This window comes from Leopardus geoffroyi, chromosome B1 (genome assembly GCF_018350155.1).
Source record: "Leopardus geoffroyi isolate Oge1 chromosome B1, O.geoffroyi_Oge1_pat1.0, whole genome shotgun sequence".
Classification (NCBI taxonomy): Eukaryota; Metazoa; Chordata; class Mammalia; order Carnivora; family Felidae; genus Leopardus; species Leopardus geoffroyi.
The window spans coordinates 205636535-205662500 of NC_059327.1; the positions used below are offsets into that span (position 1 = coordinate 205636535).

Sequence of the window (25966 nt, forward strand, 5' to 3'; positions counted from 1 at the left end):
ACATATCTTATCTTTAAAAGAAAGTGTACCTGAGCTGTATCAGCCAGCACCACCACGCCCGCCCACCATCAGACCCTGAGTGGGATTCTGAGGCCAGTGTCTCCCTCTCCTCCCCCATCACCAGCCCCACCAAGAGGGGGAGCAACAGTCTCTGCATTCGGAATTGCAGAAAAGGTTGAAAAAGAACAGCCATTGCCACTTTGAGGGTATTCACACTGCATGACGTTTCTTCTTCATTCTCAGCGAGACTTGACTTTAAATACAGTCAAACTTTATCCACACACTGGTTACCGGCTTCACGTCCGTGTGCGTGTGACTGAAGAGGCTGCCCCCGTGCCCTGCTGTGCCCCCACTGCCCCAACAAGGCGGCACGCTCGGCAAGACAGTGGGAGAAGCCAGCGACACGGCGCTCACGAGTTCAGAGCAGGGACGAGCGAGACGGTGCCGTTCCCAAAGAGGGGACGGGGCCGGGACCCCCAGGAGCAAAGCGCTCAGAGGCTGAGCCGCAGACTCAGGGGTCCAAGTAGACGTTCGGACACTTACCTTCCTGAAGGCCTGGAACCAGTTTGTAAACAATGTCCTGCATGGTTCTGTCATGACTGGCAAAGAGAACATAACAGGTGAGGTTAGCTAGAAACGCCACTTCCACAATCCGTGCGCATTTTCCATTAACGGTATCAGACTCCACAATCGCGAATTTGAAATTTTGCTTGAGTTTGCTTCTAGTTTGCACTTAAAAAAATGTTTGTGCTAGCGAAAGTTGTAAACAACCTGAATTAATGTATCATTTAATTCAGGTTCTAGAAGTTTCAAGGAATGGCGGCACAGACAAGACCCTCTAGATGATGAGTGCCCTCTGCCTGCTGAACGTGGTCCGGACACCCAGAGATGCGGCCTCCAGGGGCCACACAGGCCCCCACCCCCACCTCTTCCACCGGTGCCTCCTGGGCCTCCACTAGACAGGAAACTTTTCTTTCATGTTCTGAATAATGTAGAGGAAAGGCCCTAAGATCAGGCCCTCCCTGTGGTCTTTAAGATCTACCTATAAAGGTTTTCTGAAAAGGCTATATAAGCACAGTATTTCAAATATAGTTTCTACTCCAGTTTGCTATTTTTAAACATAACTTATTAATATGTTTAAGTAACTTTTCAAATCAACGTTAATTTTCAAACATCATGCGTTAAAATGAAAACCTGTAAGTACCCAGACAAGTAGCATGTAAATAACGGACAAACGATGGGGTTCCACAAAACTTCTAGACATTTAGCTGTCAGGGCTAGTCCAGGGCTGGGCACACAGCAGCCACTCAATGGGCTCAAGGTTAGGCCGCAAACGGCGGGTGACCAGGGCCTGCAGAGACCCTCATTCGCCATTTCCAGGAAGAACTTTTAAGTTCTAATAGACATCGGTCTGACATCTCAGCCTGTGTTGTGGCAGACCAAAGCAGGGTTTCTCAAATTTCCGACCACGATGCACACGTGCCCACAGCGAAGATTATGGACCACAGCCGGCCCGCAGCACGCAGGACACCCCCACGGCTTTGTGGAAAGCTCCCCCCACTGCACGAGGAGAGGATGGTGGAGAGATCCCCGCCACAGAGCTGGACTCTGGGTCCTCCGAATGACCGTGCCAGGCCCTGCCTGCCTCGCCACAGACCCGTAGGGCCGAGGGGAAGGGTTGGGGGGGCTCTCCTTGGAAAGGGTGCTGGCAGGCAGGACAGAACAGCACAGCGCGCTTCTCCTGGTGTCAGCCACATCCAGGCTCTTGGAGGGGCAGCCCCTTGAAAGAGGCTTTCATGTTTACACTCTAGGCCACAGGCCACACACCCTCTCCCAGCCCTTCGCTTGTGCCGAGGTCTCTACTGGGCCCACGTGACAGGAACCCTTGGCTTTAAGATGAGGCCTGAAGTGTGGAGCTGCCTCAGGGATCCAACAGGCACCAGGAGCTCAGGCCCAGCACCCGCCTGCGGCCAGCACCACTCGGCATCATCCCACCTCGGAAGGCCTAAGTCACTGCCCGGGGCCCCGCCCGGTGCCACCAGGCCCCGCTGCCCTGCCCTGACTGCCCTCTCCCCACACTGCCCCAGCCCCAAGCTGAAAGCCCTTCCCTTGGGGCAGCTGCACAGTGGGGGGTAGCGAATCAGAGCAGGAGGCTGGGCCAGGTGTGGCTGGAGAAGCTGTGTCAGGAACAAGGCTCTGAGCCAAGTGCAGAGTTGGCATCAGGAGGGGAGAACAAGAAAACCACCCTGGGCCAGTGTCGCTTTAGGCAGAGCACAGGGAGCAAACAGCAAGGGACAGGACTGCCAGGAAAGAGCCACCCTGGAGCCCAGGGCCCACAGCAGGCCTTGGGGCTAGCGCATCTTTCCCAGCTCTGCACCTCCGTCTCGCTGGCCCTGGCCCCTCTGGACCCAGGCCTGCACACCTGGCCAGCTCTCTTCCCATCGGCCCCCCCCTGTGTGTCAGCAGGCTAGGCTCTGCCTGGAACGCTGGGGTCTCAGATTGCTAAAGGGCTTCAGTTCTCCAGACGGCCCTGCCTGCTGTCTCCCCAGAGCACGGGGGTGGGGGTGGGGGCAGGGTCTCCACAGCTTCCCACTAGCACGAAGCCCCCACCACCACCTGCCTTCTACAGTTTGTGTCAGGAAAGCAACCCCGTGCTCTGCAAGACTATGCCCCCAACGCAGGTAACGTGCACACACTACCAACAATTAGTACCCAGAGCATAGAAAGCATTTCTTCAAAGCAAACAAGTAAAATAAAGAACCCAAGAGAAAAATGAGATGTGAAGAGACATCTCCCGGCAGCCCGAGTGGCCAGGTGACATCTGAGAAAGGACCGTGCTCACTGGTAATCAGGGCGACAGGCCAAGATACCCTACGGAGCCACCATGTGGCCAGAACGCAGTCCACAGGCACCCACAGGACACATCAAGACGGTGCACGGCACAGCAGCCCAGCAGCGCACAGGAAGGCACGGGAGCTCCGCAGCCCAGCAGCCTGCGGAGGGCCGACAGAGGGGGGACACCTGCACGGGAACGCCCAGAGCAGCACGGAGGGCCCACAGAGGACACCCTGATGTCCACCCGCACAGACCTCCCCACTAACAGAGACCAGTCTGGAGAACAGGCTGGGTCAAGGGCAAAGGCCACGAAAACACAGCTGGTGCCCCACGTAGCGAGCCGGACCACAGGAGACTAAGCTATGTTGGGTGGGGACAGCGGCCAGGGTGGGGCGGGGGCTTCTGGGCCTGGTGATTTCTACTTCTCCATCTGGGAGTGGTTTCTTGCTGTGCCGCTATAAGCCATTCGTGTGTTTTTAAACGCCTTGTGCACACACGACATACTTCACAACTTGGGAAGTGGAGAGACACACGTCCCTCTCTTCCTTCAAAACATATATTCAGACCTACCTCTGCTGCTCCCATGTGTGGTGCAGGCAGCGCTCGGCTTCCTTTAGAGCGCCCCCCCCCCCCCCCCCCGGCCAAATCTGAAGTCATTGAAAACTCTGCATAAAAGCCATAAGCCAGCACTTCCTGCCCATCATAGCCTGACCCCCAAGTCTGGTCGTGCCAACTCCCCGGCGCCTCCCTCACAAATGGTGCTGATTCCAAGGGCGTCCGATCTCCCCGAAACCAAAGGAGGTGACTCCTTGCAGCACCAGCCGCAGGGAGCAAGACGCAGGCCACACACAAGGGGCAGCCACCCGGGGCCTAGGACCACTTGTCCCATGACAGGAAGGTGGACCAGGGGCCGCTATCCACTTCAGAGTAAACTTCAGCCAATTTATTGCAAAACTAGTGAAACACAGGTGTGTCCGGAGGTTCCTCAAAATACTCAATTTGAGCAAATATTCCTGGAAACTTGTGGGAACGGCCCCAGCGCTCACTGGCCTGACGTGGCTGGATCGGCTGCCGTACGTGGTCACATGTGTCCCGTGCTGGGCGGGTCCCCGACACGCCGGGAGATGCCGGAAGCTGTGGCTTCGGGACCGGGACCTGGGCACACTTACCCAATGTACTGCAGCGGGTGGCTCTGGTGGATCACGATCCTACACGTGGGGCAGGTGTTGTTCTCCTCCAAGTACTTGACCAGGCAGCTCCGACAGACTGCAAAAGCACACTTGTGTCAGAAAGTAACCAGGGAGGGAGACGCCAGCACCCCCGCGGGCTCGGCACACACGGGGGCTGAGGCGCAGGCCACCTCGCACGCGGCGGCTGTGACGGAGCAGCCACCTCTCAGGTCTCAGCGACGACGGAGAAGCCCCAGGCGCTCAGTCAGCGGCCTCACTCAGCAGACTTGAGGTGCGGGGATAAGAGGGGCGAAGAACCTAAGTGAAGAGGTGTTCAGAGGCCGAGAGCTGAGGAATCATCAGAAAGTACTTGTCTCCCCCAAATATCTTCACCATAGGGGCCAATAATTACAATTTTCATGTGTGTAAAAAAAGATCACAAGATTTTCTTTGTACACCAAAATTCAAGGCAATTCAATGAAAATAATAATCCAAAAACTATAGTTACCTTTAAAATGAAAGTTCTACCTAAGAGGTCAAATATTTTGTTTTCTGAAGCGGAAAACACACAGTCAAAAGTCATCTGCATGACACGCACTGGCTGTATTGCAAAGACCCTATCTACACGGCGTGCCTACCACAGCCAGCGGAGACACTCCGGCCTGACTCCTCAACCACCCCAGCGGTGACTATGCTTCGGGGTAAACAGCAGCATCTCCTGCTGAGCTGGGGCATTAAAACCGCAAGCTCAGCACAGCTAAGAGTCTTCTAAACATCAGAACACAGGCTTATTAGTCGTGAGGAGCCGAACCACATTCTTGTGTTTAAAACGTTTAAGGAATTCATTTGGAAAAATTTACAAAGTAAGCATTTCTGTCCACTAGAAATGAATATTGTCATAACAGTTACTGGTTTTGCTGTTATATAGAAATAATTAAATTTTTCCTGTACTTAGCTTTCCTAAATGGTATCTCTACTGAAATTACCCACAATGTTTTTAATTTGAAGTAATTTTTTGGATTTATTTTTAAGATCTTTATTCCTGCTTCTGTGTTTTGCTTTGTGCTTGAGCTAAAAGCTTTTGGTGGAGAAAGGAAGGAAGGAAGGAAGGAAGGAAGGAAGGAAGGAAGGAAGGAAAAATAAGAAACCACAAGTATTAAGAAAGCATAAGGCTGGAAGTTGTCAAAGGCCACGTTCTAGAACATTCCGCCATACACACATGCAGACAGTCCACACACACCTCCCATAGGTGTCAAAGGGATGTTCTAGATCATTCCACCATACACATATGCAGATAGTTCACACACACCCACACACACCCCCACAGCTGTCAAAGGCCATGTTCTAGAATATTCTCCACGTACACGTATGCAGACACTCGGTCACCGTGGTCGCGTCGATGAGATATCCACTGCACAGGCGGCAGGTGATGTGGGCATTTATGTCCCAGAGTTTAATCTTTCTGGTCAACATCTTTGGCTTCTAGAAGAGAAAACCGGTATCAACATCTGAAATACTCCCATGTGTTGTCAAAGGTTCAGGCTAAATGTAAATCAAGTTACAGCATATCCTTCCAGGAGGGCACAGCATCATGTGGACAGAGGCTGCCACCTGCCAGGGCAGGTCCAAGCCACAAAGGCTCTGTGGGCCGACTTCCGTCTGGAGAAGGAACTGCCAAAAGTCCTCTCACAGAGGTCCTCTCCCGCCGAACACCTGATGGGCAGCACTCTGCAAACGTTACTATTCCCTTAACCACCCGTGGCACCGCCCCTCTCGGCTCCCCTGACCCCTCCTGCTCAGGACTGAGCTGAGGCCAGCTGGTGAGGCGGCAGGCAAGTGAAGGAGGATCGTGAAGGTGCAGGGAGACAGGCTGGGAGAATAGGCGGGCTGTGCTGAGTCTGGGGCAGGAGGCTGAGGGGTCACTCCTAGAGCTTCTGGCTCTTCTGTAAACCTAGGGGATGAATGACCCCAAGGGGCACCAGCAAGGGCAGCACTGGCCAAACCTGAAGGAGAAGCAAAGTCCTTCGATGAGACCTTGATACAAACAGTCACACCACGTGATTCTGACATCAGAAGGGTCAGGAAAGTCAATGTCCAGTCCCGACAAGGCCCAGGGAAGCAGGCAGTAAGAGGGGCCCAGATGTGCCCAGATGGAACAGGAGCCATCCCATTTCTAGACATTTATCCTAATAACTGGACAAGTTCAACAGATGTTTGCCGCAGGGGCACCTGGGTGGCTCAGTCGGTTAAGCATCTGACCGTGGCTCAGGTCATGATCTCACAGTTCATGAGTCTGAGTCCCACGTCGGGCTCTGTGCTGACAGCTGGGAGCCTGGCGTCTGCTTCAGATTCTGTGTCTCCCTCTCTCTCTGCCCCTCCCCTGCTTGCACTCTGTCTCTCTCTGTCTCTCAAAAATGAGTAAACGTTAAAAGAAGAAAAAGAAAAAAAAAAAGATGTTCGCTGCAATGGTTTCAAATGGCAAATCACAGAAAACTGCCACCGAGGACCGGCTCGGAAAGTGATTTCATTTAGCCGGCATGAGCTCCAGACCCTCCCCCCCTTCCCTCTGCCCTGTCCAGGGAAGGCCCAACCAGCCCTCCAGGACCCCTCCCCGGGGCTCAGGAGCCTCTTGGCTCAGGAAAGTCCAGGCCCAGAAGCAGGGGGGCACACAGAAGCCCCCACCTTGGGCCGCCTGCTGATCCCTGTCACTATCACACAGAACGTCAGCACTGCATACAACATGGCGCCATCAAAGGCCAATCATCTGTGCACCAAAGTGCCGACACGTTGTCTCTATCTCGGGGCCCCTTCCTGCTCTGCTCCAGCTTTCTCCGTCTCCCTGGCTAGACCACAGGCTCCATGAGGTTGGGTTCTGTCACCGCATCTCCGGAGCTGTGTCAGGAGGTGGAACTACTGTCCTACTACATGTCCTGCTCCAAAATCTGCGTGTCACCTCACAAGGCAAAAAGTCCTTGAGCTGGGAGATGGTCCCAGATGACCCCACAGACCCCCTGTCATCACAGGGCCCTTAAAAGGGAGATGGGAGGGTCCGAGTCAGAGAGACTGGGAGTGGTAGGCTGCTGGCCACGAACCAAGGGTGGGGTGCCTGGAAGAGACAAAGATCCATTTTCCCCTGAAGCCAGAAGGAGCCAGCCCCGCGGGCACCTTCACTATAGCCCAGTTGAGACCCTTTTGGACCCCTGACATTTAGAACCGTCAGGTGACACATCTGTGCTGCTGTAGCCACCGAGCCTGTGGCCCTTCGTTGCAGCAGCAGCAGCAGCAGCAGCAGCAGCAGCAGCAGCAGCAGGAAACCCACACAAAACGCTGCTCCAGGAAATACTTACAGAACGGATGTCTTCCCGGTAAGATGACTAACAGAAACAGATGCTCCAAGACATCAGAGTCAAAGGCATCACTGAGGGTGGCTGGCCGCACCCAGTGGCCATCGCGCACACGGCTCCCAGGCCGCCAGCGAGGACATTCACTGCTCAATGCCATTTAAGGAAAATGAAAAAGAAAGCAAACCACTTGGAGGACTTCAGACCCACTTTCATTCACGTGAAGTCCGAGGGCAAATGCCCGCCACGCCCGCCGCCGTGCAGCGCGGCACGGGGGCCCGGCCAGGGCTTTTGGCTGGAAGAGGCAGTGAGGGACCCGGAGGCAGCAAGGATCTGGAGGCACACTGTCCCCCATCCTGAGACCCAGCGGCACCCACAAACTATCAGAGCAAACGAATGCAATCAGCAAGACCGCCCCACTAGCGTCGCCGATGGAACGCGGCGGGTCTCTCGACCACAGTACCGCTTTGGGCTTTCCGCGGAGAGTGAGGTAGAAGCTGACACTCCTGGGCGTTCGCCCACATCTCTCCTCCCTGCACATCAGGCTGCAGCAGACACACGGTCTCCACTGGAGATGACCCTTCCTCACTCCTTGCGGCGAGGTGTGTCTGTGGGTCAGGGTTCACGGACGTGACTAGGGACCTAGTAAAGCCTGTCCTCAGCGAGTGTGTGCACTGAGGCCAGCCAGGTGACTGACCTGGGAACCCAGCACCACCGTGTGGAGCCAGGAAAAAGAAAAAAAAAAAGACAGAGAACAACCCAAGAGAAGGGAAACCCAGGAATCATCCCAAGCAAAGCAGAGCAGGAAAAGGGGCCCTGCCGGCATGGAAGGACTCTGGCGTGAGGCCCCGTGCTGGCCCCAGGGAGTGCTGCCCTCATGTCCACAGCCCTCTATCGAGGAGCCGTTTCCAAGCCAGCCACCGAGGATGTGACCACACGCAAATATTCCCGTCAGACAGGAATGTGCTCAGCGACAAAGTGTCTTCCCGACCCCCAGGTAACTGAACCACGAAACGAAAGCCACAACAGTGCTCGCTTCAGCAGCACACACGCTGAAATCAGAACGACGTGGAGAAGACTGGCGTGGCCCTGCATGAGGGTGACAAGCAGATTCATAAGGACAAAACAGAGGCCACGGTCACGCCGGCACTGACAGGGCCTTTGGCCCCTTTGAGGGCCCAGGGTCAGTGTGAGCTCATGCTTGTGGGCAGGTGGGTAAAGAGATAAAGACGTGTGGGTGCATGTGGCTGTGGACTCCACACCCCCTCCCCAGCTCTATCCACTGAGAGGGCCTGGGGGTAAGCGCCCCTTGGCAGCCTAGGTCCCAGCTTACAGCACTATCCACCGCGACGAACCAGGGTGCGTGAGTAGGTGACTGACCCACGGCTGGGCCCGGAAGGTAACAGAACTGGAGCAGGGGGACCTGGCCCCAGCTCAAAGGGGCCCCACTAGACACCCGGGGGCAACGAGAACTTCAAGACAAGCAGTGACTCTCGTTAGGTGAACAGAATGAATCGGATTATGATCGACAGAATAACCCAGAAGCTCACGAGTCCACAGGGAGACAGATGAGTAAGAAAGGAACACGTGTCTTTCCAGAAGAAGGTGAGCTGATCGTGTGGAGTAGGAGTCACCACCACCTTAGTAATTGCGGTGACAATTTATTCGGGAGTCACCAGTGGAGGCTTTGTTGAGGAAGAGAAGATTCAGTCTCAAAGACCCCTACCACTTTTCAGGCAGAGCGCGAGCAGGGCCTCAGTGTGGAGACACTGCGTAGACGTCACTTACTGAGTGACCAGGTGACAGCAGGTGGGCACCAGACGGGCGGCAGGAGTGCCTTCAAGCTGCGAAAGACACAGCATCCCTCGGAGACTCCCGCTACAAGAGTCTCACCGCCAGGGAACCCCGGATGAGCCCCGAGGGAGGGAGGGCACAGGGGACAAGGGAAGGTGGAGGGGCGGGCCACCCAAGCGCAGCGCCTGGCTGAGGGCATGGCCCGGACAGCCTGGAAGAGGGACCCTCTGCCTGCTGACCCCCGCATTCGGAGACGAGAGCGGACGTGCGAGACCCCTGCGGCCGAGTGCCCGCTCGGCCCACGCTGGGCCCCGTGGCCAGCCACCGTCCTGCCCCCAGGCCCACAAGGAGCTGCACTCAGGAGGGAAACGTCCACTGTCACTGTCCCTGCACCTCCCATGCCCGGCGGCCCCTGCTCAGCACTGGACCCTGGACACCAGGTGGGGGTGCAAATAGCAAAAGGGTGGGCAAAGCTTTCAGTCCCGCACCCTCCACAAGCTGCACCTGCGGGCAAACCCCGGGACGCCTCGCCTGGCCCGCCTCCGACCTCCTTGCAGGAGGGACACCAGGGGATGTCGGCAGCGAACGTGAGCGCATGGCCCTGTCTCAACGGTGGGCTTCTCACGGCTGTGGACTCCTCCCCACCCGACACCGGTGGCTGTGGGAACGGAGGGCTGGGGACCCTGGGGACACCGTGCCTCACCTCCTCTAGACGTCTTCGGCCCCCTCCGCCTGCCCTCGCATTGGGCGCTCAGGCCGCTGCTCTGACACTGGGGCACCTCGCCAGCGGCCTCACTCTGCCCTGCGGGTCTTCGCTTCCGTGCCTCCCCTCCGTCCCTTGCTCTCTGTCCATCTTCTGGCACAGAAACGCATGTGTTATTTCACGTCTTTTATGTCTGATGCACACAGTCCTGCCGTTAAGTTCTTTCTAGAATTTTTAGGTGAGTCCCACGTAGCAAACCACACGACAGATTCAAGCAGAAGTGTTAATGAAGAGAAAACCTGAATATATGTAAAGTAGCTGTGCCCTCATGTGAAAGGAGTCAGAAGGAACTGACTTCTTCTATGGCTACCATAATCTCACAAAGTACAATCCAAGGTACATTTAAGCATTTCGCGTACACTGAAAGAAAATTCAAACCGCACTTACCAGTACACGGCAGCCCGGAGCCCTCTGCTACATCTTGAAGCCTGTGGAGACACACAACACAGGAGCGTCATCCCACACGTGCTGACCACACAGAGCCCGTGTTCCCCCCCACGTCCCCAGACCAGCAGCTTTGGCTTTGCCCAGTTACACCGGTCTGTTCACTTGCTTGCTTAAAACAACCCGGAGAAAAATAAGAATTGAGACAGCGAAGAACCAGGATCGACCAAAGACACATAGGCAGTCTGGTGTCACTGAGGCCCAGGGGCTGGTGGGCTGGAAGGGCATGGGAGACAGGGGAGTGCACGGGGAGCATATGGGAGTTGTGGGGGCAGGCAGGGGACATCCCATGAAGCCCAAGGGGACAGGATGAAGGTGTGTGAAGGTCTACCATCTCGAGGGCAGTCCTACCAAGCATTCAAGGAGCCAAAGCAAACCTACTCAAACAAATCCACTTGGAGAATCAATAAGACAGTATTTTCCAACTCTTTTTATGAAACTAACATCCACACACACCAGACCAGAACTGGAAGGAAAATCAGACTGACCTCACTGGTGGACATTAGTGTCAAAGTCACAGCACGTGGAGTCACCTGACCCAGCAGTGTCTGAGAAGGAGGTTCGTGCCTCACAAGCCCCAAAATACAAGGGGGCTTAATATGAGAAAAGGAAGCAATTTCACAAAAGACAAAAAAGGAGAAAAATGACAAGATCTTCCCAAAGATTACAGAAATCATTTGATAAAATTCATTATCCATTCATGACTTTATTTTATTTATTTTTTTTTTAATTTTTTTTCTCAACATTTTTATTTATTTTTGGGACAGAGAGAGTCAGAGCATGAACGGGGGAGGGGCAGAGAGAGAGGGAGACACAGAATCGGAAACAGGCTCCAGGCTCTGAGCCATCAGCCCAGAGCCCGACGCGGGGCTCGAACTCACGGACCGCGAGATCGTGACCTGGCTGAAGTCGGACGCTCAACCGACTGCGCCACCCAGGCGCCCCTCCATTCATGACTTTAAAAAAACTCTTAGATGCCTGGGTGGCTTGGTCGGTTGAGCGTCCAACTTTGGCTCAGGTCATGATCTCATGGTTCGTGGGTTCGAGCCCCACGTCAGGCTCTGTGCTGACAGCTTGGAGCCTGGAGCTGTTTGGATTTCTTTGTCTCCCACTCTCTCTGCCCCTCCCCTGCTTGCGGGCGCTCTCTCTCTCTCTCTCTCTCTCTCTCTCTCTCTCAAAAATAAACATTAAAAAAAAACCACCAAAAAGCTCTTCACCAATTTAGAAGCTAATAAAATTCTCTAATTTAAAAGAGACACAAACACGAATACGCACTCAAAGGCTTATGCCTGAATGTTCAAAGCAGCTTTATTCATAACAGCCCGCACCGGAAACAGCTACAGTGCCCATCAGTGGGTGGTGGGAGTCGGAAAGTGCCCCGTCCACACGGCTGGTACTTCTCAGCAACCAAAGAACAAGGGGTGAAATCTGTGCTGCAGGAAAGAAGCCAGACACGAGGACCACACAATGCGCGTCCCAGCGCACACACGATTCTAGAAAAGGCAGATCTGGGTGCCTGTGGACCGGCCGGCGGCAGGGACTGGTGGCTGGAAGTCTGAGGGGATGAACAGTCGGGGTCGGGACTGGGGTGCGGTCACAGGTGCACCAAGGGACACCAGCCACACCGAAGACTGTGGTGAGCTTCAGGCTGCGTAGACGACACCTCCACAAAAAGTGCGTTTTACAATGAAGAAAACTGCCGTCAACGCCATCCCTAGTGACGAAACAGGAAAACCGAAACGAAAGCCAACTCTTACTACCTCGTAACAGGGATCTCCCCTACCTCACCCCCAAACGATCAATTCCAGGTGGATGAAGCCCACGTGTGAAAGCACAATTCAAAACGTGAGAAGATCCCGGGGAGGACATCATCTTGACCTCAGTGAGAAGAGGTTACCAGACAATCAGAAGGCGCTCACCACAGACGGACTGCCCTAAGAAGAGCAACTTTGTTAAAGAGAAGGGCAGCAGATAATCGAACACCACAAGAGTGGAAGAGGCCACGGTGGACGAAAACACCCCCGTGGGTAAGACTACAGTCCAGACGGGGCTCGGCAAGGCTGGCCTGTAAACAAAGCGAGATGGGGCCTGCCGCGCCCCCTCACCTGTGTCCCGTCTGTGACCGCTTTGGGACTGAGGACTCTCGACACCAGATGACCCAAAAAGCTAAGGTATTTGCTGTCCGGTTCTTTACACAAGACATCTGCCAACAGCGGCTCCGGACCGTACAAGGAACCACGGGCACTTCACAAAAGGGGAAATCCAAACAAGCACGTTTTCAAATGTTCAGCTTCACTAGCAACCCAGAAAACGCAAGCTAAACTCAGCGAGGGTGTTACAGGCCCCCCACACCAGCGCACTCTTTTCCCTTGCGTCTGCCACCCCCTGACTCCATCAAACTGCTCTTGACAAGATTCCAGTGACAAGGACGCTACCAACATAACCTGTATCCAAGATCACTGGTCACTGCCCCGACCGTGGTCTGGCCAACCCCTCCAGTCTGAGACCCGAGCCCTGCCGTGGTGCACGGAGGCTGGCTGCACTGGTGCTGGAGCATTCCAGAAGGGCGTGGGTGGTGTGTCAGGCACACCGCGGACCCAGAGGCAGCCACGCTTGTGTGAAGAGGTCCTGCCTCCCTGTCCACTCACCTCGACCCGCCCCTCCAATCAGCCTCCTCCACCACGAACAGTCCTTCCTGTTAGGCCAGTGCCTCCGTCCCGGCCACTCTGCTGCACACTGCTCCACGATCCGGAGCACGCCCTCCCTCCGAGGCCCTGGGCACTGCTCAGTGGATACTTCCCCACCCCGCCCTCCCCGTATTACACCCACATCCTGCATTACTGTCCTTTAGGTAAGTACATTGGGTTTCTTTTGCAATATGAAAGCAATACGCACATTTACTGAACATGATTTGGAAAGTAAAGAATAATATTAAGGAAAAAAAACCCCTACAACCCTACTCACCAAAAAGGAGCTGTCGTCCTTAGCGTGATGGTGTATTTCCCTCTGTGGGTTTACCCTTAAATACTTTTCACACATATACACAGATCTCCATCTTTACTAAAAAGCCAACCTCGGACTACAATATGATGCATTACAATGCGGTTTTTATAACTAGTCAACCACGGGGGGTACCTTCCCGGGCCAGCACACACAGCAAGTGGGCTCCAGAGCTCAGGCCCTCGGGCCTCAGCCGCAGCTGAGTGAGGACAGCGTTAGGTGGTGTGCCTTGCCCACAGATGCGGGGCACGATGGCGGCTCCGTGACCGTGGGGTCCCCGACGGAAGCACCCCCTCCGGCTGGTCCCAACTTCCTGTGAGGCTCGGACCCTCCTTAGGCCCACCTGCCCCGGGGACCCTTCAGGAGAAGGGACCTGCATCCACCCCCTTGTGCAAACACCCAGGGGTCATCCCTTCCTTTCGTTAACCACATCTTACAAGAATCTTAAAGTTTTCCAATTATTTTTTTAAAGTATATTTATTTATTTTGCACTAGAGTGAGAACACACAAGCAGGGGAGGGCAGAGAGAGTGAGAGAGAGAATCCCAAGCAGGCTCCGAGATGTCAGCACAGGGCCCGACGTGGGGCTCGATCCCACGAACCATGAGATCGGGACTTGAGCTGAAATCAAGAGTCAGAAGCTCAACTGACTGAGCCCCCCAGGCGTCCCATCCACTTGCTTTTTCATTAGCTTTGCTAAGTTGTATTTTTCTAGATTATTCATCTATCTATCCCATAACCTTTATTAAACAGCTTTAAGGAGAAATATTTGACAAAACAAACTGCACGTTTTTTAAAGAGACAACTTGGTAAGTTTTGACGTTTGCCTGAAAACCACCACCACGACGGAGATGAGGACCCTCGCCCCAGAGACCCCCGGTCTGCCCAACAACTGCACCGAGGGGGCGTGTTTTGGGCACCGTGTTTGTGGGTCACACAGCACAATTGTCTCCCTCATCCTGTTTCCAGGCTCGCTCACGTTGTCACATGAACAGCTCGTTCTCCTCCTGAGCAGCGTCCACTGAAATTTTGTTGGCCCACTCACCAGCAAATGGATATGTGGGTTGTTTCCTGTGGGGCTGTGAGGACTAAGGCTGCTGTGAACACTCACGGCCACACCTCTGGGCGGACAGACGCTCTGGAGTAAATGCCCACCACGGGGAGCCACACACGGCTATCTGACCACTTTCTAAGAAATCGCCAACCTGCTCCCCCCCGCCCCCCACCTCCAAGCTCCAGCTGCCCTGTGGGGGTCCTTCTGTCTTCTCTCCTTCCTCCCCACACCATCCTCTCCCCAGTCCTGCCCCTTCCTCCCTGAATGCCACGCCCTCTGAGCCCACGGCCATTCCCTGGACACTCCACGGCTCCCATCTGGATGGCAGACCCATCCAGAACAGGCCTTCCTACACCCAGTCTCATGGACAAGTTTAAGCAACATGTAGAAAAGCCAATCAGACATGTCCTTCCTGCACGAAACCCCTGAAAGGGTTCAGACTCCTGATGAGCCATGCCAGCCCCATGTACATCAGGGCTCCCATCCACACTGGCCCCGTCCACGTCAGGCTCTGTCCACATCAGGGCCATCCATCATCAGTGTCTGTCCAGGTCAGGCTCCATCCACGCTGGCCCCGTCCACGTCAGGCTCTGTCCACACCGGCCCCGTCCATTAACAACGTCTGTCCAGGTCAGGCTCCATCCACGGGCAGAGCCCGTCCGTGTCGGAGCGCTCGTCCGTGCCAGTGCCACCGGTGGGCACCATTCCTGCCAGCCCGGCCCTCCAACCTCAGGGCAGCAGGCTGTCAGTGAGACCCTGAGCCTCCTGGAAAGGCCCCCCCAACCCCAGGTCTAAAGCCAGCTGCCGTTCTAACTCCCACGCCGTCAGCATCTTCAGAGCCGTGCCCAGGCCGCTTCCCATGGCACTGTGAACCCCCAGGCAGGCTGAGGCTGCACCTCCCTGGGGGACGTCGTGTCCGGCAGAGTGCCCGCCCCAGAGCTGCTGCTCAGGAAGTCAACACTGAGCAACCAACGAGAGAGATTTCTATCTTCACCTAAGCCCTCTAGAAGTCCTGTCTGTACTTACTTCTACACAAAAATCACCAAACTGCTGAACCTGCCCCACGTCCAACACCCTCGCCTCACAAACCAGTCTGCTACGGTCTGGGATGTTTACGTGGAAGGCCGAGGGAAGCTGCCTCCGCACGCCGTGCCCCATCTGATGGGCCTCTCTCTCCCACCGGCCAGAGGGCCCGAGTCAGCACACAGCAGGTGCTTAAGAAAGAACCCTACTTTTCGCCACCTGGTCCACTGCAGCCTCTTGCCCGTGGCCTACCTCCCAGACCCCCGGCTCCTCGCTGCTCTCCCTCCGACACCCAGCCAACTCACTCGCACACTGCTGCCCGCTCGCGGTGCAGTCCTGTCACCAGTGGGGCCGTGGCACTGACAGCTGCCGAGCCAGCGCGCCCCGTGAGGGCGTCACCAGGTCCTCCAGCCGGGCCTGGAGGAGCCGCCAGCAGGGCTCTGCACGGGGGCCAAACACCCAGGATCTATCGCAACCTCCAGATAAACAGAACCAGATCACGAATGTTCCTCCCTGGGTCACTGCAATCAGGTCAAGATTACCAGAAAAAGGGAAACTTTAAATGTATTTCTACATGGCTACATACCACCATCAAAGCTTTTAAAAAAGGTAATGAAATAACAAAAGTGCTTTGAATTTAGACTCTCAAAAGGGTTTGTGACTCAAAGGACAGTGAAATCCCTGCCCCACCTTCTCCCCTAACTTGGACCCGACGCCCCACCTCCACCCCTGCCATCCCGTCACCCCCGGGTCACCATGGTCTCAGCCCTGCAGAAAGCTGCACGGGGCTCCCTCCCCAGGCCTTGTCCTCGCTTCCCCACTCAGGGACACCGTGCCCCCCCCCCCCGGCTACTCCTCCTGCATCACTGGGTGCTCGGAGGATCACACAGTACCCCACTAACGTGCGTTCGATGAATACCTGCTCAACGATACGGCAGACTGATGGTCATTTCTACCGGTGAGTTTACTCCCAATTTTTACTTCCTAAATTAAGAGTTTGTGCAAGTCTCTGGGTGTAACTTAGTGACCTGACATAGAGTCCAGGGTGGGATCCCAGGCACATGTCTTGAGCAGCACCGAGGCCTGCCCACATCAGTGACGTCCACCGCAAGCGGACCGAGCTGCTCCCAGGCACCAGTCCCTGCGGCCGAGCCCACGCCAACCCTCACTTCCAGTCACGTCCCACTGGCCCCCCACCTCCGTGTTTGTGCCTCCTGTTCCTCCAGCTCGACACTCCCGAACCCCAAATCCAGACGCCAACTCCCTATGCTCCACCGGGAAGGCCGGGCATTTCCACGTGGGTGCCAGCATCTCCAAGTTTCCTCTGCGTGTCCGCCATCCCTCCTGCACCTTCTGCCCACCTCACACCCGTGTGCAAGAGACAGGGGCAGCTGTACCCCTCACACTTACCCCATTTGGCCCTGCTGTCCGGGCATACCATGCCGTGCTTGCCCACACACAGCTCCCAGGGATCCCATGAAAACGCACCCGAGCAGGTGGCTGTGGCACAGACTCTCCAAAGTGTTCCAGTGGCCAGCGATGCCCAAGCTGCCTCGCAGTCCACTGTGGCCACGGTGGACCCTGCTAGGTCTAGAACATTCTAGATGTGCTCCTTCTTTGTGGCCCTTGCACTTACTGTAGCTGCAACATGCTCTGTCATATGGCTACACGGGGCCCCTCATCTCTGTCAAGCCTCTCCTCAGATGTTACCCCCAGCAACACTGTTAGAGACCATCTTACTTAAAACTACATGCTATGTGGGTACACACCACAAATCTAAGACACTACCCTCGAATTTATAATTTACTTATTTTGTTACTACCCATCTCCCTATACTACGATGCCAGCCATGTGACTGGCAGTATTAACAATTCAATGGAAGGGTTATATGATAAAGCTGAGAAACCTTCTCCAAGAGCAGATAAAGACAGGAAATAGAAAAGAGCCAACATCCAAGCAACAGGTGTTTTAGAAAAAACAGAAAACCGAGATATGGAGCTTCCAAACATACTTTAATATTTTACTATTTCATGATTTGGAAAAACTTATCCAAGTATTCCCCCCGCTGGAAGAACCATGAGGCTGCAAAGGCCCGAGTGCCAGGCACAGAGAATGAAAATGACCCATGTCTAACCAAGTCCTAGAATCTCGAGACATCAAGGGTACCAGAGAGGGCCCTAAAGGTTCTGGGAGGAGAGGAGGTCCCTCCCCACGACGGACTGGGAATCAGATAGCATTTTCATCAGCAACAGTGAACCCTACCAGTAAGAAAGCGATTCTTTCCGAACACTGAGGAGAGTGCTCAAATGCTCAGCCGAAGCATGCGTACTGAGCCAACCAGGGTGCTCACACCTTATCACAGGCCTGGTGCTCATGGAGCTCCCGTTCCAGCTGGTGACGAGACGTGACAAACTCCTCAGCAAAGAGAGATGAGCACCACTGAGAAAGTAGGTCAAGGCAGCGAAGCAGAGAACAGGTGGAGGGGCTGCTTTAGAAAGTGACCAGAGGAGAGCCGGTGCAGAGGGACATCTGACCTTGGGCCTGGAGGGAGGGGCCGGAGCAGCAGACACCCCACTGACGGGGCAAGGGATCCCCCAAAGCGTACTATGACCACTTTGAAGCCGGCTGGCCCAGAGGATGAGGCATCCAGACAGGGCAGGGGGACGAGGACAGAGGAGCAAGGAGGACAAGGGCTCAGACGCAACCCTTGAGAATTTGGAACAGGAGACAGTAACGTCAGGCAATGTAAGGAAAAAGGAAGGGAGATTAGAAGCCAGCTGTATTACAGATCATGATACAATCACATGCATTTTAACTGCCAGATCCAACCCCTGGAGAAGACAAAACACATGCCGTGAAAGGGGCTGTGGGGCCCCAGGTTTTCTACCAACAGAGGCCGCTCAGCTGCAGACACGCATCCCCCTCACGAGGAAGGCTGACTCAGGGCAGAAACGGGAGCCCAGGGAGCGAAGCAGGGAGCCAGGGGGGTCACCCCGAGCTCCTGACTGGGTTTCAGAACCGTGTTGGGCCCAGGACTTCCTGTTGTGTCCAGTTCCCACTTCTGAACTGGCCAATCTACACCTGTGGTCCCGCAACCTGTCCGCTGCGTGGGGGTCGCTGGGAAGGCGAACTGTGTCGCTTGGTCTGCGAGTGCCCGGAAGCGGCCCCCAGCGGGTGACCCAGGGGATGAGACTCTGGAGTTCTGGGACTCAGGCAAGGTTTGGGACTCTGAGCCGGTGCTGCAGTGGGAGGAGACCCCGGGGAACCTCAGAAGAAGGGCAGGTGTGTTTGGCATTCGGGGGGATATCAATTTCGGAGGGCCGGGACTGTAGCAGGCGGAATTCCGAGGCAGCCTCGAGAAGGTCCTGGCATACACATCCCTCTTGCCTTACTAGCCCAGGCACTGCTGCAAAGGGGTTTTTAAGGAGCAAACTAAGGTCCCAAATGAGCTGACCTTGAAACAGAGCAAGTATCTGCTGGCCAAGTAGCATGGCCTTTCAGAGCGATGTTCTTCCCAGCTGGTGGCAGAAGAGGAGGGACGAGTCCTACTTGCCTGGCACAGGGCAACTGGATCCGTCAAGCACTCACGGCCCTGGGGCGAGGAGCCGCGGGCCTCCAGGAGCTGAGGGCAGTCCCCAGCCGACGGCGAGCAGAACAGCAGGCCCCAGTGCCACAACCACAGGACATGGATTCTCCAACAGCGGGCGGGCTCAGAAGACGACCTGAGTCCCAGATGGGAGCTGCAGCCCAGCCACCGCGTTGATTTCGGCCTCTGAGGCCCTGAGCGGGGCGGGGGGGTGGCAGCCACACTGCACGACACTTCCAACCCATGGAACTGTGACTAAGGAGTTGGTGTCCTTTTAAGCCACTAATTCTGTGGCAATTTGCGATGCAGAATTACAAAATTAACGTAACGGTGTTAAAAGAAACGGAATTAATAGCAGAAGACAGGGTCAGTTTCCCCAGCATGTAAAATACAGAGTGGCCACCAACCCCGGAAACATTTTCATTAGGCGACTATTCTCCCAACTGGAGCGACAAGGAACAGGTTAACAAACCAGCAGAAGAAGCTAGAGCCCCTTGGTGGGGACTGGATTGTGCCTACCCAAAATTCATGTGCTGAAACCCTAAGCCCCCATCTCCAAATACGGAGCCCACGGGGCGATTCGGGTTAGATTCCCAAGGGTGGGCCCGTGATGAGATCAGTGTCCTTACAAGAGACAGAAGAGGGCTCGCCGCCTCTCAGTCTCCACCGTGTGAGCACCCCACCCCATCTACGATGTTCTGTGGCAGCGGCTGAGCTGACTGAGCCCCTTCCTGGTTTCTGATGTCTGTCTTCTTCACCAGGCTGCCTTCAATAAAAGGCCGGGGGAAAAAAACTGCCTCTAGCCAGCCGTGTCTCTACAGCAAGAAAGGCACTTGCTTTATGCAAGGGAAATGTTATTTGTCAGCAGAAGTCCTATTTCCACGAACAATTTCAAACACTTTCCACCCACTAAACCTTTTATGAAGTCTGCTAAAAAGTACGGAAGCCGGCAAGTAGGACTTGCCCCTGTGTGCCTGTGAAGAAGGGTTAACAGGGCCAAGGGCACCTCCCCATCAGAGATGGATGAGGTGGCCCGGAAGGACATGCCCTATCGCAAGACAGTGGGACTCTCTGGGGCGCCTGGGTGGCTCAGTTGGTTAAGCGTGCAACTTCAGCTCAGGTCATGATCTCATAGTTCCTGAGTTCAAGTCCCGGGTCGGGTTCTGTGCTGACGGCTCAGAGCCTGGAGCCTGCTTCGGATTCTGTATCTCCCTCTCTCTCTGCCCTTCCCCCACTCTCTCTCTCTCTCTCAAAAATAAATAAAACATGAAAAAAAATTTTTGTTTGAAGACAGTGGGACTCTCCCCTGGGTTCCTGTGCTGGGGCTCCACATCTCTCCTGGCACTGGGGACCAGGGCGCCAGAAGTATGGCCTGCAGCACTGACCTGAGTAACCACCACTTGAACACATGTCCCTGAAGTCGCGTGAAGCACTCACTCACTGCTCCTATGAAGTGATCTCCCAAATCTCAAGCCTGACTCGGCCTCTCCCTCGTTCCCTTTAGTTTACAGAGTACACAGGGACAACAGACAAAAGTGGAGGACACAAATAGTGAAGACTCACAAAAATCCAGATGTAACAGGTGGCCTAGAAAAGTCAACCCTGTGGAGGGCAAGTGGGGAACCTGAAAAGACACCAAGGGACGTGCCACACGGGGAACCTGCCTGTCTGGTTCCGAAAAGGCATGACCCCCAGTGCCATGCAGGGAAGCTGCCTGTCTGTTTCAGGAGGGGCATGACCTAAGTGTCACTCAGGGCACCTGCCTGTGTCTGGTTGAGGAAGGACATGACCCCCAGTGCCACTCTGGGAACCCAGTTATGTCTGGTTCAGGAGGCACGTGACCCGCTGTGCCACACCAGGAACCTGCCTGGGTCTGGTTAAGGGAAACACATGGAAGGCATTCTTGAGACAAGGGGGGAGACTTGAAAATGAACAGGAAATTAGCTAGTATGTGAAGTCAGAGCCCACTTCTCGGGTGTGATAACGATGTCGTGGTTGTCCTGTGACCTGTGTGCTCTAAACTACTTAAGGAACGTGGCAGGTTGTCTGTGGCTACTACTTTCAGATGATTCAATGATGATAAATATGTATTTAGAAAAAAGAGATGAGGCAAATATGGCAAAGCATGAATAACTGTTGGGTCGGAGCAGGGGTGTGAGACTGCTCAGTGCAGAATTCTTTCTGTTCTTCTCCACTGTGTTTTCTCTGAAATTAAAACTTGGGGGGGGGGAAGTAAAATGAAATCACTTGAAGCTTTAAAAAAAGGAAAGGCTACCCTTTCTCTGCTCCTGACTTCCCAGCTGTGACTGTGCCCTGTGCCTGCATGTTCATCAGGCAAATGGGGGGCGGGGGGGGGGGATCAAACAGCAGTCCTAGGATGGCTCTGAGAACTAAACAGGTTGACACACACCGTGCCTCCGGGACGGGACCACACACACCAGCCAGGGCTCGGCTGACATTCACCACAACACCCACTGCCTCCATGAAGCCCACAGTCAGTTAGCAGGGGCTTCAAAGAAGTATGCAGACAGCTTTCCACAGTTTGCATATTTCCTGCTAAACATCTGGAACTTGCTGTTCATGTAGCAAAGTCCAGCAAATATTGATTCATTTGCAAAATAATCCAATTAACCTCCACTCTCCAAATTCACCTAAATATTAGAAGTTCTCTTCAGAAAAAACAATCAACCCAACAGTTTTTAAGGACTGTATTTTCAAGTGAGTTTTAGTTCTTCTCAACAGACGCCGTTGCTTAATTCAACAGACAATTCTGAAAATGTGTCTAAGCAAGGCTCACACCCTAACTAACTCTCTCCTCATGTGTTAAGTGTTTCATTATAGCTCTTTGTCATTTTGGCCTCCAGATAATTCAGTTCTGTAGGGAGGAACATGCCACATCAGAAATGACAGTCCTATTATTTTTAAAGGTCTTCTTACAATTGAATTGATACACTATCACTTGTACAACAGTATCCTGTGGTTCCATTTTCTGAAGGACAAGGGATTGTGAAGCATTTTTGGACTATTAACTGCAAATACCAGAAGGGTAATAAGAAACTGTCCCCAAACCTCAACATATTTCAACAGTAAAAGAAAAATACGTTTTCAACTTCAAATTTGATTCTCACCACTAAGCAAATAGCTCCAAATGAATTGATAAATCCTGCCATTTAATAGATTAAAGAGTAACAGTATAGACCCAAACAACCCAAATAAGTAATTCCAGCCACTGGCCCAGGGCCCCGCCTCACACTGGCTGGGTGGGGCCTTGGCAGATCTAGAGAGCTGGGCAGCAGGTGACAGTTCCGTCCACGTAGGGCTCCTGGGACAAGTCCTGCATGGAGGCCTCCCATACGGGCCCCGGATGGTGTCCTTTCCAGCCCCATGCTACAGCCCAGCCCAGAGTGCCAGACAGAGGTACCCGAGAGCCACAGGTCCTAAGCACCGAGGACCTTGCATACAGGCTCCTGGAGCATGACTTCCTTACAAAGGTCAAATATCCAAAACATCTCAGGATCTGACTTCTTAAAAACTTCTTACAAAGGTCAGTTTACAATTTCCGGAGCAAAATCATTGCTAGGAATAAAATGACTCTTGGGAAACATTGAAATCATTGGACTTGAAGCTATCAATGAATTCCACACCACTTCACTTAATTTGAGCGCGGGGGGTGGGGGTGGAGGGGGCGGTTCACGGTTTGCTACAGGTGTGTTACGTTAGAAGTTAATTCCCAACAATCTTCCCTATTTATAATTTATCTTCCCTCATGTGTAAGTTCCAGTGGTTTCAGTCATTATGGCGACAACAGAGGAACCGATACAATTAAAGAGACAGCCGGGCTGCTGCAACCTTGTACTTCAACGTGCTACCCTCTACACAAGTGTTCATTTACTTGGGTATTTCTCAGGTGCAGGCCCTAGATCAGCGGAACCCTGATGGCCACAGTGTGTGTCACCCCGCCTCCCAGTCCACACGTGTTTCCTCTTGAGTGAGGGCTGGGCCTAGTGACTAGGCCCTAACAAAGAGAATGTGGCCAAGCGGATGGGATGTCCCCGCTAAGATCAGGTCATCAAGATTGTGGCCTCCTTGCTGGCTCTCTTCTGCTATCACTGGCTCCCTCGGAGTTGCCCTGTGCAGAGCCCCAGGTGAAAAGGAACTGACATCTTCAGCCAACAGCTGAGTGAGCAAGCCTAGAAGCAGGTCCCACAGTCAAACCTTCAGATGAAACCACGGTTCCAGCCGGCGCCCTACGTTCAGCCTTGTGAGACCCAGAGCCACAGGACTCAGCTAAGCTGCGCCCAGATTCCTGAACCACAGAAACTGTAAGATAATAGCTCATGTTGTTTAAAGGCACTATGTTTGGGGGTAATTTGTTGGACAGCAATATATAAATAATACAACCACACAGCACTATCGTACCTTTAAAAATCCCAAACTAGGAAAACAGAGCCAAACTTGAACCAAACTTGAATGCCCAGGTTTGCAAGTCTTTTCCAAAACTTCACAAAACAAATTAAGTTTTTAAGAAAGTAAAGTGTGTATTAAAAAAAAAAAAAAATCAGAAGCGTTGAGTAGGAAGGTCCCAAGTATGGACACATTTGGCAAATAAAAGTTCCTAAGCTAGACCATTCAGGGACTCCATTTGGTTAAGATTCGGTCTTAGGAAATGTCAATCTGAAAATCTCAGCTGCAAATCTTAGGTTTTCTCCTAAGTAACGGAGCGGCAACGTTGTGGCACAAAATGAGACGCTGAAGTGACCAATTCAGGTGCCTCCCCTGGGAGGCCATACAGCTCAGAGTTTTAGACTTGTACCTCATCCTACTGTCCAACCTGTGGATAAGTTTGCAAACTTAACACAAGTTCTAAAAGTACTCCTGCCTTTCATCCATTCATTCACGCACTCACTTCATTCAATAGTCGTGCACTGCCGGCCGACCTCAGGCCAGGGAACCAGTTCTGGCAGCTGAGCTGGACGAGGCCCTTGCCCTCCTGGCTCTTCATTCTCTTAAACTCCTCCAGCATTACCTTACTGGACACGCTCTGGAGTCATTACCCAATCAAAGAGCAGCACATAGAATACCCTTCTTTTTCATCAATACTTCCAAATTAAAGGGACACACGGGCAAATTTTGGACGAAAGTCTCATCCAAAGGTTTCAAAGAAGCAAAGACCCCCATTGCTAGGTCCTTTAATATTTTCCTTTCCTGGAGTGGAGAAGGTGCCTGACCCACACACCTGACATGTATGCTCACCTACTCCAACCTTCTTACCCTGGGCCCAGTGCCCCCCAAATATTTCCTTAAGCTTCCAACACTCCTTAAGGAACCCCACTCCTCCTGGAACTTCCTGGACACTAAAAACACACCTGGATGGAGGGTACACCCACCCAACCACTTGACCTCCGACAACGGAGGGCGGGGAAGCCAGGAGTGGTTGAAGGTGATGAACACTGACCACAAGGAAAGAACAGCAGCCCTGCAGTAGGGGCTGGAAGAACAGGGTAGGAGACAGCTTCTTGGATCTGGGGAGTGGGCACTGGGGCATGGAGCCAGTGTGGACTAGGAGCTCCACTTGAACCCCTAGAAGGAGGAGGACAGACCCTAACCCTGCCTCACACCTGCCCCTGGGGCCCAGCCAGGCAGCATCTGCTGAAGGTCAGAAGGTCTGTGGGGCTGGCCCAGGTGCTCACAATATCGGGGGCCTCAGGGAGGTTTGCACTTGTGGGGCTCAGGTGAGCAGGGTCCCTGATGCCCCCAAGCCTTCACAGCCGTGGGTCCAGTTAAGTAGAATGGGCACGTTAAAGGCACCTCTGGATCTTGCCCCAGGGGTCCAAACCCCTGGAGGGCTGGCTTAGGGTCCCAGCCTTCCTTTCTGCTCTTGGGATCTGGGTGCACCCCACTGACTTGTTCAGGAGTTCTGGCAGGGACCGGTCTCCAAGTTCCAGCTCTTATCAGTGTCCTGGCCCTCCCTGAGAGCCTCGCTTCTTCATGGTCCCGCTCCAGCATCCAGATACCCCTAAATGACCTAGCTGGGGCCTGGTCATCCCCGGAGCCTGTCACACGGGATGAACCCTCCTCATGGCAGATCCCAGGGTCCTGGCCTCCCACTCAGAAGGGGCTGTCTCAGGGTCTCAGAAGTGCTCACAGGACTGTTCCAGCATGCCAGCCCTCTTTGGGACCAGTCTCGGTGTCCTGGCCCTCCTTAGTGACCCAGCCTCGTGTCCCAGCCCTCCCTAGGTCCTGCCAGATCCTGGGGCCTGGCCCCCCTCAGTGACCTGTCTCAGAGTCCAGCCATCTCTGGTTCCTGTCGGGTCTCAGGGTCACAATCCCCCTTAGTGACCCGAGCTGGCGTTGGACCCTCTTGGATGACCCATCCCAGGGTTTGACTCTCCTCGGTGACCTATCTCAGGGTCTAGCACTTCCTGGTCCCTGTATGGTGGGTCTGAGGTCTGGCCCTCTTCGGTGAGCCGTTCTGGGGTCTGGCCTTCCCCGCTGACCCGTCCCGGGATCCGGTCCTCCCTGGTCCCTCCCCGATGACCCGTCCTGGGGTCCGGCCACCTTCCCCGTGACCTGCCCGGGGTCCCGACCCCGTGGGTCGCGCCCGCACCCGGGGCCTGCCCAGCGGTGTCGGGGCTCCCGCGGGCCGGGCCAACAAGGGGCGCAGGGGCGCGGGCCGGGGTTCCGAGCCTCAGGGGCCCGCACACGGGCCGAGGCCGCGGCCTGAGGAGCGGGCGCCTCGGGCCAGGCCAGGCGGGGTGCGGACTCACTGACCTGCCGTCTCGGCTGCGGGCGAGCGGGGCGCACGCGGGGGCAGCGCCGGGAGCGGGGGGGGGGCGCCGCTCCCTCCGGGTCCCCCCCAAGAGCAGGAGAAAAAAACCCGTCCGGAGTTTAAAACAAAGAGGCGGAAATGCCCGAGCGGAGCCGAGCGGCGAGTCGGGGGCGCCGCACATGGAGCATG

The 25966-nt window shown here is 54.5% G+C and overlaps 1 protein-coding gene across 4 annotated transcripts in view; it reads right to left on the reverse strand.

The window, feature by feature from the left end:
* PCGF3 (polycomb group ring finger 3) overlaps positions 1-25966 on the reverse strand; it is a 56503-nt gene extending 30537 nt beyond the window's left edge. Inside the window, exons 1-6 of one of the 4 annotated variants that reach the window (XR_006711657.1) lie at positions 25780-25966; positions 10290-10330; positions 9843-9992; positions 5369-5486; positions 4005-4101; positions 544-599 (exon numbers count right to left, since the gene is read on the reverse strand). Coding sequence is in view for 2 of the 4 variants with exons in the window: in XM_045474891.1 (XP_045330847.1) it covers positions 544-599; positions 4005-4101; positions 5369-5477 (262 nt within the window). In the remaining 2 variants the exon portion in view is untranslated. Of the gene's footprint in view, positions 1-543; positions 600-4004; positions 4102-5368; positions 5487-9842; positions 9996-10289; positions 10331-25779 lie in introns of all 4 variants that reach the window. The other 3 variants (XR_006711656.1, XM_045474891.1, XM_045474892.1) reach the window with 3 other exon arrangements.